The sequence below is a fragment of the Scheffersomyces amazonensis genome, assembly GCF_036850825.1.
Source record: "Scheffersomyces amazonensis strain UFMG-HMD-26.3 chromosome Unknown RJT21scaffold_5, whole genome shotgun sequence".
NCBI lineage: Eukaryota > Fungi > Ascomycota > Pichiomycetes > Serinales > Debaryomycetaceae > Scheffersomyces > Scheffersomyces amazonensis.
This window is the reverse complement of record NW_027042745.1, coordinates 373,125-390,785: the sequence shown is the minus strand read 5'-3', so window position 1 is coordinate 390,785 and position 17,661 is coordinate 373,125. Positions and strand designations below refer to the sequence as shown.

General features: G+C 29.7%; 7 protein-coding genes across 7 annotated transcripts; 1 reads left to right on the top strand and 6 right to left on the bottom strand. All coding sequences in view use genetic code 12, as the record gives it.

Moving 5' to 3' along the window:
* Positions 1–22: 22 nt before the first annotated feature.
* On the bottom strand, positions 23–1,409 carry RJT21DRAFT_45933 (uncharacterized protein). Its single transcript, XM_064884658.1, has one exon. It carries the CDS (start codon positions 1,284–1,286, stop codon positions 60–62), a length of 1,227 nt encoding a protein of 408 aa, XP_064737193.1. The 5' UTR covers positions 1,287–1,409; the 3' UTR covers positions 23–59.
* A 69-nt stretch (positions 1,410–1,478) lies between these two features.
* Positions 1,479–4,772, bottom strand: RJT21DRAFT_121642 (non-specific serine/threonine protein kinase). Its single transcript, XM_064882164.1, has one exon. It carries the CDS (start codon positions 4,431–4,433, stop codon positions 1,533–1,535), a length of 2,901 nt encoding a protein of 966 aa, XP_064737192.1. The 5' UTR covers positions 4,434–4,772; the 3' UTR covers positions 1,479–1,532.
* Positions 4,773–5,432: 660 nt separating this feature from the next.
* On the bottom strand, positions 5,433–10,085 carry RJT21DRAFT_107871 (putative ubiquitin-specific protease; the record flags this gene model as incomplete). The annotated part of the gene is made up of 2 exons (XM_064879865.1): positions 7,049–10,085; positions 5,433–6,973 (listed from the first exon to the last, which is right to left on the bottom strand). Exons 1-2 carry the CDS (start codon positions 9,738–9,740, stop codon positions 5,433–5,435), a joined length of 4,233 nt encoding a protein of 1,410 aa, XP_064737191.1. The 5' UTR covers positions 9,741–10,085.
* A 219-nt stretch (positions 10,086–10,304) lies between these two features.
* On the bottom strand, positions 10,305–11,784 carry RJT21DRAFT_121639 (exosome non-catalytic core subunit). The gene has a single exon (XM_064882163.1). It carries the CDS (start codon positions 11,762–11,764, stop codon positions 10,628–10,630), a length of 1,137 nt encoding a protein of 378 aa, XP_064737190.1. The 5' UTR covers positions 11,765–11,784; the 3' UTR covers positions 10,305–10,627.
* Positions 11,785–12,005: 221 nt separating this feature from the next.
* RJT21DRAFT_45923 (uncharacterized protein) lies at positions 12,006–13,107 on the bottom strand. Its single transcript, XM_064884657.1, has one exon. The coding sequence runs from the start codon at positions 13,057–13,059 to the stop codon at positions 12,139–12,141; it is 921 nt and encodes a 306-aa protein (XP_064737189.1). The 5' UTR covers positions 13,060–13,107; the 3' UTR covers positions 12,006–12,138.
* A 1,273-nt stretch (positions 13,108–14,380) lies between these two features.
* On the top strand, positions 14,381–15,178 carry RJT21DRAFT_133170 (uncharacterized protein; the record flags this gene model as incomplete). Its single annotated transcript, XM_064883180.1, has 1 exon — positions 14,381–15,178. A coding segment is annotated over one exon (798 nt), but the record flags the coding sequence as incomplete, so codon positions are not given.
* A 135-nt stretch (positions 15,179–15,313) lies between these two features.
* Positions 15,314–16,555, bottom strand: RJT21DRAFT_115114 (uncharacterized protein; the record flags this gene model as incomplete). Its single annotated transcript, XM_064880316.1, has 1 exon — positions 15,314–16,555. The coding sequence occupies one exon, from the start codon at positions 16,553–16,555 to the stop codon at positions 15,314–15,316; it is 1,242 nt and encodes a 413-aa protein (XP_064737187.1).
* Positions 16,556–17,661: the final 1,106 nt, after the last annotated feature.

Here is a 17,661-nt window from a genome sequence, read left to right as displayed (position 1 = left end):
TAATTCTTTTATTTTATAAATGATACTTATATTAATATTATACAAAGTAATTAATAACTTTAAGCAGAACCGTTATTAACAATATTTTCTCTAGTAGATTTAACAATTTCATTAATGTTAGTTAAAGAATTCTTCCATTCATATAAAACTTGTCTAACTTCATTCCAATTAGATGTATTGGTTTGTTCATTACCTGCAATAACAAATCTATTAACTCTAGTTAAATAAAATGTACTTTCTAATTGATTTAATTTACCTTCAATAACATTAGCTTTAATTGAATTAACTAATAAAAGTTCAAAATCTTCAACATTAGAAATTAATTCACTAGGAATTTCATCATATTTAAATACTATTGAATCATGATCTGGTAATTGAGATTTTTCACTAAAAAATTTAGCTAATGCTAAAATTCTGGATTTTTCATTAATCAACTCAATTGATAAATCTTCAATTGATTCAGATAATTTAACTAATTCACCTTGAACAAATTTATTAAAGATTAAAGCTAAAGAATCTTGAGCATTAGCATGTAAAGCTTGTGCGACATTATTAGTAATTAAAAATGAAACATCAACTATAGGAGAAGATAATGCAAATTTAATTAAATTATGTAATTCTTGAATTGATAATGGGAATTGTAAAGTAAATGATTTAATGAATTGTAAAGATTTTAAAGAATATTCTGAATCTAAAGAAATAAAATTCCAAAAGATTGATTTAATATCTGATTCAGAAGCTTGAGCTTTGGTTAACCAATTAATTAAGTTATTACCAATATTTTCTTCGATTAAATTAAATTCGAGATTAGCATTTTTAACAATCGATAAGATTTGATTAATTATAAAAATTCTTCTAGTAGAAGTTTCTGGAATTAAATTAAAGATATTAGTTAATACTGATAAAATAGTTGTTGATTTAACTGATTTTCTATCTCTTAATAATGGTTGCCTTTGAGGATTTAATTCTAATAATAATTTTATAATTGGAGAATTTTCATCATCTAATACGGAAATTGATTCACCTGAAAGTTCAGATAAAATATGAATTAAAAGATAAAATGTAGGTTCAAATTCTCTATCACTTAATTTACTTAAAGTTGAATTCAGGGATACTTCATAAATCTTTTCAATTAATAATTTTCCATCTTTAATTTGTTCATCATCTCCTAATAATGGTGTTAAAGACTCGGAAAATTCTTGGTTTTGATTAAGTCCGTCAATGATTTGTGCATACTCTTTGACCGAGTCTTTCAACTCGTTATCCACAACAATAACTGAGGCCATCTTAACTGTAAATATCTATAAATCAGCTTTGATTAGTGCCTTATTTGGTTGATGGTGAAAAATCCCATAGTAAAAAATTTTTCAGACTCGGTTCCCTGGGGGCTGTGTGCAGGAGCACATCGTTTCGAATCCTGGCGGGAGAGAGATATTTATACAACATATATATATAACATATATACACTATATACTACCTTATTATACATATGTACATGTATTAAATCTATATAAATCAGTCTATGTATAAATCTAATAATCCCCCTCATCCTCTTCATTAACTCCATACAATGGAGTCTTATTAGAAGTAAGAGTATGAGGAGAATTATTTATAATTTCTAATGGAGATTCCCATTTTGCATCCATTGAATGTAAATTAGATACTTCTTGAGGTACAGGAGAATTAGAATTACTTTTATTATGATCAAAAGTAAATCTGGGAGGTCTTTTCATTACTGGAGGTGATTGAGATCTTAATAAAACTGTAGTAGTACTTGGACCCTTTAATAAAGATGATTCATTAGTACTACTTGAACCTCCTCCTATATTATTAGAAAAGATAGGATTTCTCCATCGTTTCTTATTCTTAGATAAATCAGGAGAATTAGATCGTGCCATAATGGTTGGATTTATTGAAGATTCTAAAGTTTGTACCGGATTCTCAGTAGTCGGTTTATTAGGAGTTGGAGAAATAAATGAATTAGATTTAACTGAACTTTCTTCTGAAGAATTTGATGATAATTGTGATAATGAGAATTTCTTTGAATGTTTAGCTGGTAAAGTAGTAGTAGTTGAAGTTGATTGAATTGATAAATCTGATGAAAGAGCTCGTTTATATCCTGGTCTCTTTTTCTTTTGAATTGGTTTTACATTTACACTATTAGAAGTTGCAACACTTCCTGATGGAGTAAGTCCAACTGATCGATTAAAATCTTGAGAAATACTTGATTCATAATCTGGATCATCATCATCATCATATTCTTCATCCATAGTATCTGTTTCATCTAAAATATCTAATTCGGATTCAGACATCATAGTTGACATTTGACTAATATGACTCATTTGTGAAATTTGAGATATTATTGATGTTGGTCTTGTTCTTGTTGATCGAGGTAATGAATCAATCACAGGAGGAGTTGAAGAATGTTCAATAGATGGAGTATTATATCTTCCTTCATAAGAATCTCGAGGAGTTATTTCTTCCTTTCTGGGTTCTTCACCAAACATAAATGCAGGTTTAAGACCAGCTTTTTGAACTTTTTCAATTGGTTTTTCAAGACTTCTAGAAGTACTAGGAGTAACTTTTTCTAAATTATTACCATTATTACTATAATCAGTAGATGATTTAGGTAAAGAATTCCCACTATAAGATGAATTATCTTCACCATTTTTATTCTTTTTCCAGAATTGAATCTTTTCTAAAAAGTTATTATTCTTAGATTTCTTTTTGGTACTAGTACTAATATAACTACTATTACTTTTATGACTATTAAGCTTTTCAGTAGTCATATATGATGTAACTGAAGGTTTTCTAACTGAATCATCGGGTACAAATGATACAACTCTAGTTAAACTTGTACCCATTCCAGTAGTTCTACTATCAGTGGGAGAATCAGGGATATAGAAATCCTTTTTAGTATTAGAATTAATAGTAGCTATTTTTGTTTTAGAAGAGGCAGGAGAAGTTACCGAAGGATTCATTAAATTGGCATTTAAATTGGCATTTGAATTGACATTTAAATTTAAATTTAATGAATCTGAATTTCTCGTAGATTGTGATTCAACTCTTCTTTCAACATCGGTTGATTTTCTCTTTTCATTAGTTAATTTATGAATATTTGTCTTCGATGAATTTCTATTTGAACTTAAACTTAAAGTAGACATGATTCTTTCTAATGGTTGACCACTTGAACTACCACCAGTGGCTTGATCTACTAAAGAAAGTGCACTTCTAACTCTTTTACCTGATTTTTTAAGAGTTCTTTTAGCATCATAATATCGTTTCTTTCTTTCACGATAATATCTTTGCTTCTTTTTAGAAAATTCTTGAGTTAATAATAATTCATAAAATGAAGTTAAGGGATTCATATCATTCATATAAACTCCTCGTTGTAAATCATCTATATCAAAATTTAATTTTTGAAGTCTTTTTATAATATCTCGTTCAGTTTTTGATTGAAATGGTTCTTTACATGAATTATAATGTTGATGAATTGATATAACTGATTCAGTTTCTAATCTTACTTTAGTTTTAGAAACTTTGGCAAGATATTTATTATTTAAATCAATTAAAAATTCCGAATTTAAAATTTCATTTAAATCAGGACGTTGTTGAGGATCTTTATTTAACATTTTTGAAATGAGTTGAATTAAATGGATTGGAATTATATCATGATAAATTGGTTCTTCATGAATAATTTTAAATTTTGTTCTTAATTCATCATCTTCATCAAATGGCATTTGTCCATAAACCATAGTATATAATATTACCCCTAAAGACCAAATATCAATAGCAAATCCCGAATATTTTTCATTCTTTAATAATTCTGGTGCCATATATACTGTTGTACCACATACAGTTGAAAGGAATTTTCTTGATGAAGGATTAAATTCTCTTACAAATCCAAAATCAGTTAATTTTATAATGGTTTTCTTTTTATCAGAAAATAAGATATTCTCTAATTTTAAATCTCGATGAGTTAAATTTAATGAATGAACATATTTTAATGCTAATACTATTTGAAAAAATAATGATCGACATTCATCTATGGTAATTCTTTTCTTTTCATAAATTAAATAATATAATTCACTACCTTCACAATATTCAAGGACAAGCCAAAGATGATTTTCTGTCTTTATAACTTCATATAATGTAACAATATTTTTATGTTTTAATTGTTTATGATAATAAATTTCTCGTACTATATTTGGATCTTCTACTAATCCACATTTTAATACCACATTTGTATTTAATAATATATGTTTAGCAAGGTAAACTTTCCCAAAGGCTCCTTCACCAATTTCTTCAATAATTCTATAATTACCTATTTGACTAATATTTGGACTTGTAATTTGTAGATAGAACTCATTAAACTGAGCAGCAAGTTGTGCTGTTTGGTTCTGATCATTTATAACTCTCGAAGAGCCATTCATTCACGATATTTTCACTATTGAATTGATTATTACTGATGGTTAAACCGTCACGTTACCGAGATGGAATTTGGAAATAATAATATGATGAATAATTTATATATTATGCAAGTAAATTATAAATAAAATGTCGGTGGAATAACTTCCAATTTGTTAATAATTATTATTAAGACAATGTCTCCTATTCGGCTTAGTTATTAAGGTATAATTCGGTATTAGAAAGGATTTATTGACTGGACTGGATGATGTAATAAGTTTCACAGAATGGTTAGAATGTCTCGTTGATTAAGCGAGTGCGACAGCAACAGTGCGACTTTAAGAGTGCGACTTTTCTCATCGTCACTGTTACTTATGTTTACTATTAAGTACTTACTCAGTACTCAGTACTACTACTCAGAAGTGTTCAGTAATGTTCAGTAGTATTCATTGTACTACTGTTCTATGATGATCACTATTCGGTTGGTGACTCTTTTGCTGACGACATAGTGGCTGGAAGTCATGGATTTGTGGGTGTAGTATGGGTATTTTGCAACCTAAGGCTTGGCTTAACTAGACACTGAGCGCACGACATTGTCACACTAGTGCCAAGTACATAACTACTTGTGACTCTAGTATAGAGGTAGTGGGTGTATAGATACCTATTCTGTAGAGAGAGAGAAGGGATTGTAGAGTTTCAGTAGAGACTTCAGTAGAGTTTTGTGTAGTATCTCAGTGGAGTCTCAGTAGAGTTTAAGTTGACTAATACATTCTCATGACTGTGGCGGGTGCTTCCGGTTAAGCGTAGGATGAGTAGCTCTTAACAAACCTTTTAACTCTACAAGAGATATTGACTCACTAGTACAATTTACCAGCAATTTACTAAGTCAACACACTTGTACTACGAGTATGTAATACATGTGTTTAGCTTAGTAAACTTAACTGATCAAGTGAGACCACATTTAATGGCTGCAAAATGGCTTAGACATTACTAAATGATAGACATTTATTCTATAATTACATAACTCAATCTAAAGAATTGAGAGGATTATCAGTATCATCATATTCAGATAATGAAATTGGTGAAGATGCAACTTCTTCTTTACCATTCCCTTTAATTTGAACTAATTTATTGGCATTCTTTTCTTTAGATATTAATCGTTGTTTGCGAATATTTTCAATATCTTCATCATATTCATAATCAACTTCATCATTATCAAAATTAAAACTACCACCTGTATTGATAGTTAAACCTGATGATGACTTAGTATTTTCAAAAGATCGAGATTTCTTGGTTACAGTCAGTTCATCAACTTCTGCTTCTGCTTCTACTTCTGCTTCTGCACTCCCATCTTCATTTTCATCATCATCATCTTCTTCATCCTCTTCAAATTCCTCATCTTCGGCATTATTACCTTTCTCGGCATCCCTTAATTTTCTCTCCTCTATTTCTCGATCTAATTCAAGCTCCTTCTTAATTTGTTCTTCATATACAGCATATTCTTCAATTTGCTTTTTAACCAGTTCTAAACCGGCCTTCTTCTTAACTAGAGATTTTTTACTAACTTCTATACCACTAGAAATTAATTGATTTAATTTTTCACCCCCTAAAAACTGACTATTGGTATTTCTTCGCTTATAAAATAATAAATAAGCAGCACTTGAAACAATTTCTTCCGGATTTTCAATTCTTGTAACTCTACTATCATTAAAATAATACCATTTATCATCTCGGAAATTCTTTACTGATGCAGTATAATGTCCACCGCCTAAACCTCCATAATGATTATCTACTGCAATTAAATCATAAATATTATTCCCCGTTTCAGGATTAGATATATATGGTGAAATATCTAAATTTTCAATGGGGAAATCTACCACCATATCAATTTTATCACTAAATGCTCGAGCACTATGAAATCTCTTTAAATGTATAGTTAATATATCACCAGTTGACCAAAGTTGAATGGTTTTAGTGGCTCGTTTATGATCTTTACAACGAGGACAATACCATAAATCATGTTCACCTAAAATTTCTGGAGTACTAAAAGTATTAAGACAATCATATAATGAAACTTTAGCCTTTCTTTGTCTCTCAAATTTTGCTTTACTCTTTTCTAATTCAATATTTGGAATAGTTCTAATATTATTCCAAGTTTGAAATTCGGCATTTTCAAATAATTGTTGATATATTTCATAATCCCAATGACATAATAAAATCGTATCTTTATTAACTAAAGTTGGATGATTTAAATTAATATCATTTTTAGGTGATGCTACGGTTGATTCTGGTTCTATAGGAGAATTGGCAGTTGAAGGTTTTATAGATTCAGAATATGGGGTATGTAATGGTAAAGTAGTAGTTGAATCAAATAAACTTCCTAAAGCTGGTTCACTTTCAGTATCTTCATCAGACAGATTTAATTGTTGAGGTACAGAAATTCTAGGAGGTAATGGAGGTGGTTGTTTAGTATGATCTTTAGAATTATCTACAAGTACAAATCCATCTTCTTCATTAGTTCTACTTGTAGTAGTTGAATCAGAATTAGGTGAAGATATATTAGTTTCTAAAGGTTCTTGATCTTGATCTTGATCTTGATCTTGATCTTGATCTTGATCTTGATCTTGATCTTGATCTTGACTCGCTTGAGCTAAAAGATCCTTATTAACCTCTTCAGCTAATTCAAGCATTTCTTGATCAAGTTTACTATCATAAGTTGGATAATGATAATAATTTCTTTTAAGATCAGGTAATTTAGTGGATAATTCTTTAAATTCACTAAAATTTGGTTTATGAAGTGGAGCATTAATAAATCTATTAGATGCCTTAATATTGTTTGCATTACTTCGAAGATTAAGTCGATTCCGAAAATTTGTATTTGGTTTATTAGAATGATCTTTACTATATTTAATAGTAAATCCAAAATCAGCTCCTACATAAGGATTAGCCAATGAAATATCGGAATTATATCCTTCATCATTATCATTATCATCATCTATAATTTCTTCACTTTCAAGTTTAGAATCATTACTACTTGGATGTTGAATTAAGGCTGGGAAATCATTACGAGAATAATATTTCTTATCAATATATCCATCAGATGTTTGTTTAATTTTATTATATTCATCAGTAATATTAATAGTTGATAAAACTCCCACTATATGTTGTAATTTATTTCGAATAGTTCCAAAACTTAGTGTATCAATTTCTTTATTTAAAGTTACAAATAATGGAATTCCAAATGAATCCATCATTTTATAAGATTTATCAGGATCTTCAACACAATTATATACGGGGATAATTATATCTAATTCTGGATCATGAGGTATATAATAAATATGAACTTCATCAGTATCTCTTATAATATCACTTATAGGTAAGAATTTATTCTTTTGATGATCAAGTTGAAAATCTGCATAGAAAGAATTTCTAAAGATTTCATAAAGAAATAATTGATTGGAGGGGACTGATAAGAATTTACTTACATAATTTAATAAATCATCAAAATTTGAAGTTTTATTTAATTCCACTTCTAATCTCATAATTCTTTGGGGTAATGATAATCCTGGTTCAGATAAATCAACAATTGTAAATGTATGATACCATTTTTTACTTATAGGTAATGGTAAAGTTACATCATTAAATGGATCAAAAGTTATAGAAGTCTTGGAACAATCAGGACATACTAAAGTTGATTGATATAAACCAGTAAATAAATCCACAATTACCGAATCATTACGTAATTTATGTTGATTCCAACAAGTATCTGATAATTTAACAATAGCATGAGGATCATTAATTTCTTCATCTTTTAATTCGGGTTTTTCACAATATGGTTTCTTTTGAATTCGATTTAAATCTTCATGAAGAGCATCTAATAACCAACTTAAAAATTCTTGAGAATCTTGTTGTAAATAACCGGAAAACATTGAAGAATATCTACCAATGGTCGATTTAAATTCTCGTGGTGATATTGAACCAGAACCAGTGTTTGAACTACTTGATGAAGATTTAGTGGGATTTATATCAAATGCTTGTTTTAATAAATTCCCAAATACATTAGCTATATCTCCATGATTACCTAAAGGATTATCTAAATTTAATTCTTGTTTATAAAGATTATAATAAAAGTAATAATTAATTTCTGGTACATGTAATAAACATTGTAAAGCAGAATTCATATAACATGTATTACCAAGATTTGATAATCCTAAATGTCCACTTTTTGATAAGACTTTATCAAAATCAAATAATTCAAAATTAATTGATTTTATATGATTATCAATAGGATAAATTTTACTAATAGGATCCTTTAATTCAATTAATATATGATATGAAGTAGAATTTATACCTTGAGATTTTAATGTATCATTTAAAAGTGCCGGATTTACGACACTTTTACTAGTGATATCATTAATAAAATTACTAATAGTTATAGTTTGTGGTACATCATTTTTACAATCAATAAACCAAATTCTAAAATCATTTATAGTGGAGATTTTGGGAGATCTTAAGATATTAATTCGAATTAATTCAAGTAAATCCAGAAATTTTTTGGTTCTTGATATGGTTATAGGATAAGGACCATTATTATGAGAATTATGAGAATTATGATTATTATTATTATTATTATTATTATTATTATTATGAATTACATTATTATTATGATTATTATGATGATTATGATTATGATGACTATAAGAATTATTAGCGTGACGATTATTAAAATATGATTGATTTTGCTTTTTACCCAATTGATGAACATAAAAGATCGGAGGATACCTTTCAACTTCCTTTGTACCAGTTTCAGGATTAACAATTAGACATCTAATTACTGGATCACCTTCAATTCCAAACCATTGACAAAGATAATTAAAAATTTCTGGAGATATATTATAAGTTCCTACTGGTTCATCATCTTCAGGATATAAATTTCCATGAGAATCAATAATATCTGAACAATTTATGGGACCTAAATTAATTTTTAATTCATCAAATGATGATACTTGTAAATTAATAAAATCATTAAGATATTTTGTTGATATAAGATACCATAAATCTCCTTCTTTACCAGTATTATTATTACTAATTAATTCTTCAATTAAATTTCTCTTTTCAAGTAATTCATTTTCAATAAATGATTCAGTATCCAGTCTAATTCCATCAACTAATAAACTATTATTACTACTACTTGTAGCTAAATTTACATTTACATTTACATTTGTATTATGATTATGATTATGATTATTATGAATTCCATCCGACGATAAGCTGGTGTTAATTGGTAACAGAGATGAACTGATGGATGATTTTAATGGTTGATCGTCGGACATGATTTAGATGGGGTTGAGATGGATATGTAAGGGAAGGTATAATGGGAAGGCAATAGTATGGGAATGGGAATGGAATGAGAATGGGAATTGGAATGGTACACTACACTTCACAATATAATACCACAGGATTTTAATTGAGGAGGAAATTACCGTAATGTAAGATTTGTCAATACTTTATAAGTAATAATTGAAACCTGTTCGGCCGTAGTGCTCAGCGATGGTGGGGGCGATTAATTTCAACGGTGAAGATTGTCTGGTGGCAGGGAGTTTTTCGCGTGAGCGCGGAGAGCCTCGCTGCGATAAAGAGATACCGATGGTAATGGTATTAGGTAATGGTAATAAGAGCTAATGAGAATTACTGTATTAATGGGATTAGTGTATTAACGAATTAGTGTTTGTGTATTAATGAGAATTAGTAGATAAATGAGAATTAATAAGAATTAAGATCATATCTCCTCTAGACATTTACTGTAGTCAACTCATTTATTTAGTGAGTAATCGCACGCTCGCTTGCTCATTAATACCTGTGTAAGCATATTTGGGATTGAATCCATAAGGATCTAACAATCGATTATTACTCAATTGACATCAGTATCATGATTACATGAGCCTATGATACATTGCCAATCTTTAATATGTTCAGTAGTATTATGGAGTAAATGTAAATTGTCTGCGATGTAGGATTTGCAATAGCTGCAAAAAGTTTACTAAACTGTGGCGGAATCTCGCTATACATTTCTACAAGCATCAACATTATTTATTGAAGATAACACTAGAAAGCTATGAATTTCTCTATTTGATTAAACCATTGCTGATTACCACTATATTACATGCGATATACCTAAATTAGGTTTTGTATTATTATTTATTCGTAAATCTATATAAATCTAATCATTTCTTGATCGAAGTTTGGCCACATCAATGGCTCTTTGAAGAATATCTAAGCTTATTTCACTATTAATATCTCCATTTATTAAGCTTAATCTTTTAATCTTTTCATTTCCATCAACTATAATAGAAATTCTTGATAAAATAGTCGATTCTTCAGCTTCTCCTTCCAAATCTGCTAATAATTCTACCACTTCTTCATTTTCCATAGTAATATCTTCATCTTCTTGTTTATTTTTCACAGTTTTAATGGCTCCAAAATTACAACTTATTCCACCTTCTGAACTTAATTCAAGAGGATAATATAATTCATTATTTAAATCAATATTAAGACTAGATTTACTAACCCCAACCAATCCTCTTGTATTACTATTTCTAGATTTGACTGAAATTTTTGTACTTGAAAAATCAGTTATATAAACTCTAGGTAATTTAAGATCATGAAGTGCATCAATAATTGATGAATAACAAAGATCAAAAATAGTAGAGATTTTGGAAAATACTTTAACATGACAGAAAATTACAAATGAATATGATTTCTTTAATGTTGAAGATGACGATGGTAAATTTACAAATACTTGAGGATGAATATCAGGATAAAAAATTTGAATATTATCTTTATCACTATTAATATCAGTTTCTTTTATAGCTAATCCACAATGATTTATCTTTAATGCAGCTTTGGATATAAGTCTAGAATGTAAAATAGTTTCGTATAAATTCTGAGAAAGAATCATTTCCTCATCACTTGGAGCACCTGATCTACCTCTTTGAATATCTATGACAGGATAAATTGATGTGAATTGATCATTTGTTAAATTATTATTATTATTATTATTATTATTATTATTATTATTGAAAGTTGATGTGGAAGAATTGGTATTCTCAACAACTCCTAATGTTACAGTAGTCACAATAGTAGAATTTCCACTCTTAACTATTGATGAACCAAATACATTATCATTAGTAGTCGTAATATTATTAGCATGTGATGCTATTTCAATGGGTTTAAATTCAAGAAAATTCCGCAAGTTAGGCCTAAGACCAATAGATAAATGACGTTGAAGTGAAACTTCAGGTACTATTCTTGCTAATACTTCCGGAGGAAATGATACCTGTTTTAATTCTGTTGTCATTGATATTTACGAGAAATTCTATGGTTTTATGTTATTGAATAATTTTCATTTTGGTGATGATGTTATATGCCCCAAAGAAACTGTAAACTATTGATTTGCAGGTTAACCATAATATGTAAAACTAGTCTCTACTTCTTGCTACTTTTTTTTACATGTTTTACACAATCGAAAAAATATTATTAGATTTAAAAAATACTATGCGAAATAAGGGTCAATCAAGTAAACTAATTCATCGAATAGTGTTAAGTTGCCCTTATTTATTGATTCGAACTAACAGTTAATGAGAAATGATCTATGAGCTCTTATAAATATCTTTTCACCGATTGATTGGTTCAAATTCCTGTTCATAAAGGCATATGAACCATTATAGACAATCACAGAAAATCAATATGCATACGGTGGAAAAAATGATGATAGCATCTAAACGCACGCGCCTCATCTTCATCTTCATCTAAATCTTTAAGCACTCTATTGAAAAATGGCAATTGATTTAAATATAAACCATATGGTCCATAACTAGTGTAGAGCCTATTGTATAGATAGTTTGGTTTAAAGACAAGGAAAGTGACAAATTGTTCCATATTCAAAATGCCATGTACATGGAGCCAATGCTCACGGAGCCACTCTTTAGCAAAACTTTCGTCTTCTACTGCGATTTGTATATTCTTCTTAGGCATAGAACCAGACCACTTGTGTCTGTCTTCCATGTAGATTGAACCCAATCCGGTCAAAGTTCCTAAAAGTTTTATGGATTCTAATCTTTTCAGGAAGTAGTTCAATTCACCTTTGAATTGAGTATAAGCCACATACTCAACATGAGTTAAGCTTTTAAGTAGCTTATAATCATATTTTGCACTGCTAAACGTACGTAATCTTAACTTCTTGATGGTGTCACCATGATTGTTCAAAAATTGTCCCCAATAATGTTGTGATAGTAAATCACAACTTTCAAAACTGTGGTTTTCTAACTTGGGAAACTTGAGATACTTGATTTCTTTAGCTATGAGTCTGATCTTCTCTCCCACATGAAAGCTATGCAAACTGTTGGGATTCACCCATGCTGAGGTCAATGAAATGATAGGCATATTATCAATCATTAGATCATAGTCGTATGATTCTTCAGGTTTAAAGTAATCAGTGTCGAGTCTAATTTCATACCATTCAAACTTCTTAAGGTCCTCTAGTGGTAATTGAAAATCAACAGGTTTACCTAAAGGAAAGTTCTTGTAAAGGTGAAGGCAAAACATGAATCCATGATTTTTAAGAGGTTTCATTTTATCAAGGAATTCAATCATACTTGTTCCATTATCCGAACTTCCCAATAACACTTCAAATATAATTGTGATACACCACCAGCCTTTAGTTTAGTTATATTATCAAATACAAATGTCAGAGACTTAGTATAAAAAGGACCATTATAATGGAATGTTGGTGTATCCACTTCAGGCCATAGAGCATCATCTTTAGTTTCCTTATATGTAAAAGTATTTAATTGTATTATAATAGTAGGAGTTATGCCAAAATTTAAACCCACTTGATTCGAGGATACATTAGAGTAAGTTTCTTCTAAGAAAAGTGATTCTAGTACGATGTTTGTTGGAGCTAAGGAGGACATTAGGTAAGTTAAAGCCATTCTAGAGCATAGATAATTACAAGGGCGTAACTTTTATATGATAATAGTCAAATTGTAATATAATCGAATGTTACGCTAATTTTATAAATGTGAATAAAATAAATAAAAGAGTGCCCTCTTTCAAACTTGCTTAGTAGAGCAGTTACTATGTGGGCAAAAAATAATAAATGTTGAGTTGGACTATTTGAAGAATATTTCGCAACCGTATGATGCAAAAATAGAGTTCCTATCTTGTTTCTCCTATTATTTAAAAATCGTGTCTTGGTGCATTTTAATGTTTTTCCCGGCACTATTTTAGAGAACATCCAAACATCCTTCAAATTATCCAAGCATTCACACATCTACGAAATTTGCTGTGCAAAACTAGATTATCAAATATTTTGATTTAATATTAAATTTCGGCTAAAACCGCGTTGGTGTTTCCTGTGTTCTTCTTCATCGGTATCATGCAATCCAATTTTATGGTTAAAGTTACACCATGCTACATTTTAATACTGCATACAAGTAAGAAGTCAACCCCGCCGGCTGCAGCTATAATATGCAAAATTGTTCTCATAATTCTGTTTTTACATGTTTTACGTAAACGAAAAATATTTTATGATTTAAAAAATATCTATTGAACTATACGAGTTAAGGGTCAATCAAGTTAACTATTTCATTGCGTTGAGCTGCCCTTATTTATTGATTCGAACTAACAGTTAATGAGAAATGATATCTGAGCTCTTATAAATATCTTTTCACCGATTGATTGGTTCAGATTCCTGTTCATAAAGGTATATGAACCCTCATTTCCGTGTCTAAACGAAGCTTTTACCAATTCTTTTGAAGAACGAATTACTTCCATATATCTTAATAGCTAAACATAATATATATATATCGTTTATTTTATAAAATGCAACTCTTAGTTATTGTAGTAAGTGATTCATATCTCTCTTTTATTATTAGATATTCAGTTTTGAGAGTTGGTTTGTGCCATTCGCCCCCTACAATACCACATAAACATTGGTAGCGCCAATTGTCAATTGACAGCCAATATAAATACCGAACCTAGTTTTACAACCTCAATAAATTTACAACACTCCTTTTTCTTTTCTTCTAATCAATCAATCAATCAATCCAAAGAATTTAACTTTATAATGGATTTCAATAGAAACATAGAATTCCCACCAGAAATTAATTCAGCTAGTACTGCAAATCCTACGGAATCTAAAGAGGAAATTGTAAGAGTAGCTTTGGCTACTATAAAGAAAGAAAATCTTGAAGATCAAACCAAAAAGTTGTTGATGAACTATCACAAACTTATGAGATCCGGAGACTCATTTGAATCACTTCTTTCATTTCTATTACCTGGTACATCCTATAAGTTAGATTTAAAGACTGACAAACTGAATTTTAATGATCATATCATAAAAAGTTTTCAGAATATTAGAGAAGATCCTACGTATATCGATAGAGAAGTTATTTTAATTTTACATTCAATTCATGTATCTCGCAGTTTATTATCAAAGCTTGAGGGTTCTTCTTTAATGAATAATCCAGATGTATTCGCCCTACAAACAAGAGAATTCTTAGAGCTTGCCTTCCATTTAGATAACGACCTCATACAATCCGTCGAATTGGATATAAATTATTTTAGAGCTAGATTGGTATTAGAAGATAGCCTATTAGAAAATCTTGGAGAATCAAATAATAATTCAAAGATTCCAAATTTTAATTTCGAACTTGGGGAATTAAATAAATGTGCTGCTTTTGTAGCAGCACAGCAAGGTTTTAATTTATAGTTGTATAATTGTATAGATACTTTTAATATACAAATAAATATACTTAAAAAATAAATATACTTAAAAACCGAGTCACTTGAGCTAAGGCATTATTACTTGGACTGCCATATCTCGAATTCGCATCATTAAACACAATCACAGAAAATCAAGATGCATATAATGTAAAAAAAGATGATAACTTCTAAACGCACGCGCCTCATCTTCATCTTCATCTAAATCTTTAAGCACTCTATTGAAAAATGGCAATTGATTTAAATATAAACCATATGGTCCATAACTAGTGTAGAGTCTATTGTATAAATAATTTGGTTTAAAGGCAAGGAAAGTGACAAATTGTTCCATATTCAAGACGCCATGTACATGGAGCCAATGCTCACGGAGTATCTCTTTAGCAAAACTTTCGTCTTCTACTGCGATTTGTATATTCTTCTTAGGCATAGAACCAGACCACTTGTGTCCGTCTTCCATGTAGATTGAACCCAATCCGGTCAAAGTTCCTAAAAGTTTTATGGATTCTAATCTTTTCAGGAAGTATTTCAATTCATAATCGAGATGAGTATAGGCCACATACTCAATATGAGTTAAGCTTTTAAGTAGCTTATAATCATATTTTTTACTGTTAAACGCACGTAATCTTAACTTCTTGATGGTGTCACCATGATTGTTCAAAAATTCTCCCCAATAATGTTGTGATAGTAAATCACAACTTTCAAAACTGTGATTTTCTAACTTGGGAAACTTGAGATACTTGATTTCTTTAACTACGAGTCTGATCTTCTCTCCCACATGAAAGCTATGCAAACTGTTGGGATTCACCCATGCTGAGGTCAATGAAATGATAGGCATATTATCAATCATTAGATCATAGTCGTATGATTCTTCAGGTTTAAAGTAATCAGTGACGAGTCTAATTTCATACCATTCAAACTTCTTAAGGTCCTCTAGTGGTAATTGAAAATCAACAGGTTTACCTAAAGGAAAGTTCTTGTAAAGGTGAAGGCAAAACCTGAATCCATGATTTTTAAGGGATTTCATTTTATCAAGGAATTCAATCATACTTGTTCCATTATCCGAACTTCCCAATAACACTTCAAATATAATTGTTGATACACCACCAGCCTTTAGTTTAGTTATATTATCAAATACAAATGTCAGAGACTTAGTATAAAAAGGACCATTATAATGGAATGTTGGTGCATCCACTTCGGGCCATAGAGCATCATCTTTAGTTTCCTTATATGTAAAAGTATTTAACTGTATTATAATAGTTGGAGTTATGTCAAAATTTAAACCCACTTGATTCGAGGATACATTAGAGTAAGTTTCTTCTAAGAAAAGTGATTCTAGTACGATGTTTGTTGGAGCTAAGGAGGACATTAGGTGAGAAAAACCATTCTAGAGCATAGATAATTACAAGGGCGTAACTTTTATATGATAATAGTCAAATTGTAATATAATCGAATGTTACGCTAATTTTATAAATGCGATTAAAGTGAATAAAAGAGTGCCCTCTTTCAAACTTGCTTAGTAGAGTAGTTACTATAAATGCAGACCAGGAAAATGGCAACAATAAAAAATGCTGAGAACTGTTCTATTAGCAGGGTAAGCTGAAGAGTACAAAAATATTTTGCAACCTTATGATGCAAAAATAGAGTTCCTATTTTGTTTCTCCTATTATTCAAAAATCGCATTTTCAAATACTTTGATTTAATATTAAATTTCGGCTAAAACCGCGATAGTGCTTCATGTGTTCTTCTTCAGTTATCATCCAATCCAATTTTGTGGTTAGATTATACCACGTTACATTTTCGAACCAGAAATACTGCATACAAGTTAGAATTCAAGCCCGCGGGCCGCTTTTCGTAAAGGAATAAAATGCCTAATGAGGAAATATAAACAGCATACTAATAGTTCAGATAGAAGTTCATTATCATGAGAAATTAATTGATAGTAGTATTAACAGAGGGAATAGTAACAATATTAATAGTAGTATAAATCATACATTCATTTCCTGATAGGTGGTAAGCGATTGAAACGTGATGAAAATCACGCACACACACTATAGCATAGTTATCAGATTAAGGTTGTGGTTATTAAACAATGCTCTCTCATTGGTTACTGATTAGAAACGTGCTTATATAATCGGGCTTAGCAACACATTTTGTTTCTTTCTCCGGTTTGGACATCAGCCAAATGAAAGTATCCCCACTAAATAAAAAAATGTACATAGTTAAATAAGCAATTATTGACTCTTAACACTTTGATCACATGGGCCCAGTATTTAATCATTGTACGATTAAATTTATCAGGTTAACATGAAAATGTTGATTAACAATTTCCAATTAATAATTAATATTTAACAAATATATTAATGCTAAACTCCAGAAGATGAAGTTCTCCTCTTTATTTTCCAGTTAACATTTATATGCGGCGTAAAGAACACAGAAGTCAATATTTCTCTTTGATTACATTGACAAATCATT